This window comes from Bison bison, unplaced genomic scaffold, assembly GCF_000754665.1.
Source record: "Bison bison bison isolate TAMUID 2011002044 unplaced genomic scaffold, Bison_UMD1.0 scf7180017864304, whole genome shotgun sequence".
Lineage (NCBI taxonomy): Eukaryota > Metazoa > Chordata > Mammalia > Artiodactyla > Bovidae > Bison > Bison bison.
This window is the reverse complement of record NW_011494876.1, coordinates 14,363,814-14,365,372: the sequence shown is the minus strand read 5'-3', so window position 1 is coordinate 14,365,372 and position 1,559 is coordinate 14,363,814. Positions and strand designations below refer to the sequence as shown.

The 1,559-nt window shown below is 61.0% G+C and overlaps 1 protein-coding gene across 1 annotated transcript in view; it reads left to right on the top strand.

The window, feature by feature from the left end:
• Window positions 1-409, top strand: part of GPR62 (G protein-coupled receptor 62) — a 1,185-nt gene extending 776 nt beyond the window's left edge. Inside the window, exon 2 of the mRNA XM_010851943.1 lies at window positions 1-409. Coding sequence (XP_010850245.1) covers window positions 1-409 — 409 coding nt within the window.
• Window positions 410-1,559: the final 1,150 nt, after the last annotated feature.

The window sequence follows — 1,559 nt, the reverse complement described above, 5'->3', positions numbered from 1 at the left end:
GCCCCTCCGGCCTCGCCCGCCCTGGGGCAAAGCAGCCCTGGCTCCGGCGCTGGCCGTGGGCCAGTTCGCAGCCTGCTGGCTGCCTTACGGCTGTGCGTGCTTGGCGCCTGCTGCACAGGCCGCAGCGGCCGAGGCGGCCGTCACCTGGATAGCCTACTCGGCCTTCGCGGCTCACCCCTTCCTGTACGGCCTGCTGCAGCGCCCTGTACGCCGGACGCTGGGCCGCCTTGCCCGCCGAGTGCTGCCGTGGTCCCCCCGAGCCTGCACTTCGCGGGCCTGGCACCCGCGGGCCCTCCTGCAGCACCTCCAGAGACCTCCAGAGGGCCCTGCCCTTGGCCCTTCTGAGGCACCTGATCAAGGCCGGGATTTGACAGAAAGGGAAAGCCTGAGCATGTCAGAGGCCACGTGAGAGATGTCTCCCAGGTGAGCCGGGACTGGAGAAAGCAGGGTGGTATCGGAAAGGGCCCGTCCAGCCTCCAGCACAGCTTGTGGCAGGTGCCCTGCCTGGAGTTCTGACCCTGGAATGGGAGAAAGGGGGCCTGTAGCCTGGTGAGGCCCAGATTCTTCTGGGAGCAATCCTGAGTTCGGGGCCAACTCTGCATGGCCTTGTACACACACCTACCCTTCCCTAGGCCTCAGTTTTCCCATCTGTACCCGGGACTATGTCTAAGAGCTCCTCCAGCTTGAGTGATCTGGACACTCACAGATGGTCCCCAGGCCAAGGAAGAAGCGGAGGTGGGCAGGATCACAGAGAAGAGGGCCCTAAGGGCTCACAGCCAAAGGGAGTGGGCCAAGCAGGGCAGGGTCTGGGTTACAGCCACAGCAGGAAGAACAAGTGGAGGGACATTCGGAAAGACCTCTGCGACATATGCATCAAGAAGAAGCTGGACAGAACTACTGAGACTCCTCCATCAGCTTCTAAAAATGCCCAGAAAAAAACTGGATCATTGTGGTGCCAGAGACAGGAGGCTGGACAACATGACCCCCAAAGAGCCCTAAAGCCCCAGAATTGGCATGTGGAAGGGGCTGAGGCCCAGCTGGGGCTGATGGAGTCATAGATTGGGGTCCTCTGGGACCTCGGCTGCACCCATATTCTGTAGGTTTTGCCAACACCCACAATGTTTCACAGCTTCCTGGTCTCTGAGAATATTTATTCAAAAACAGGAATTGAAAAAACTGTACAGAGTATCTGCTGCTGAGAACTCGGCCCCTGCCCCCATGCCACTCCCCCAGCTGCCTGGCAGTGCCCCCTCTTCAGGCTGCCCTCTGCCAAGCCCAGCCAGTCCATTCCAGTCAAAAGGGTATCAGTGGAAGCAGCAGGAATCTGCAGGGAGGTGGGGAGAGAAGCAAGGCCCCCAGCCACCCCCAGGCCTCCTCCCTGATCCCCACGCAGGGGACAGTAGAAGGGAAGCCCTGAGGGATGGGGAGTGCATGAGTGACACCCCCCAAAGTGGGGGCACTTAGGATGCTCCCTGCATCCAAGCACAGAGCTAGAGGGGGTCAAGCCCCCTATATCCTGGGGCTGCCACAGCTCCCAAAACCCTGGGCCGGAAACCACC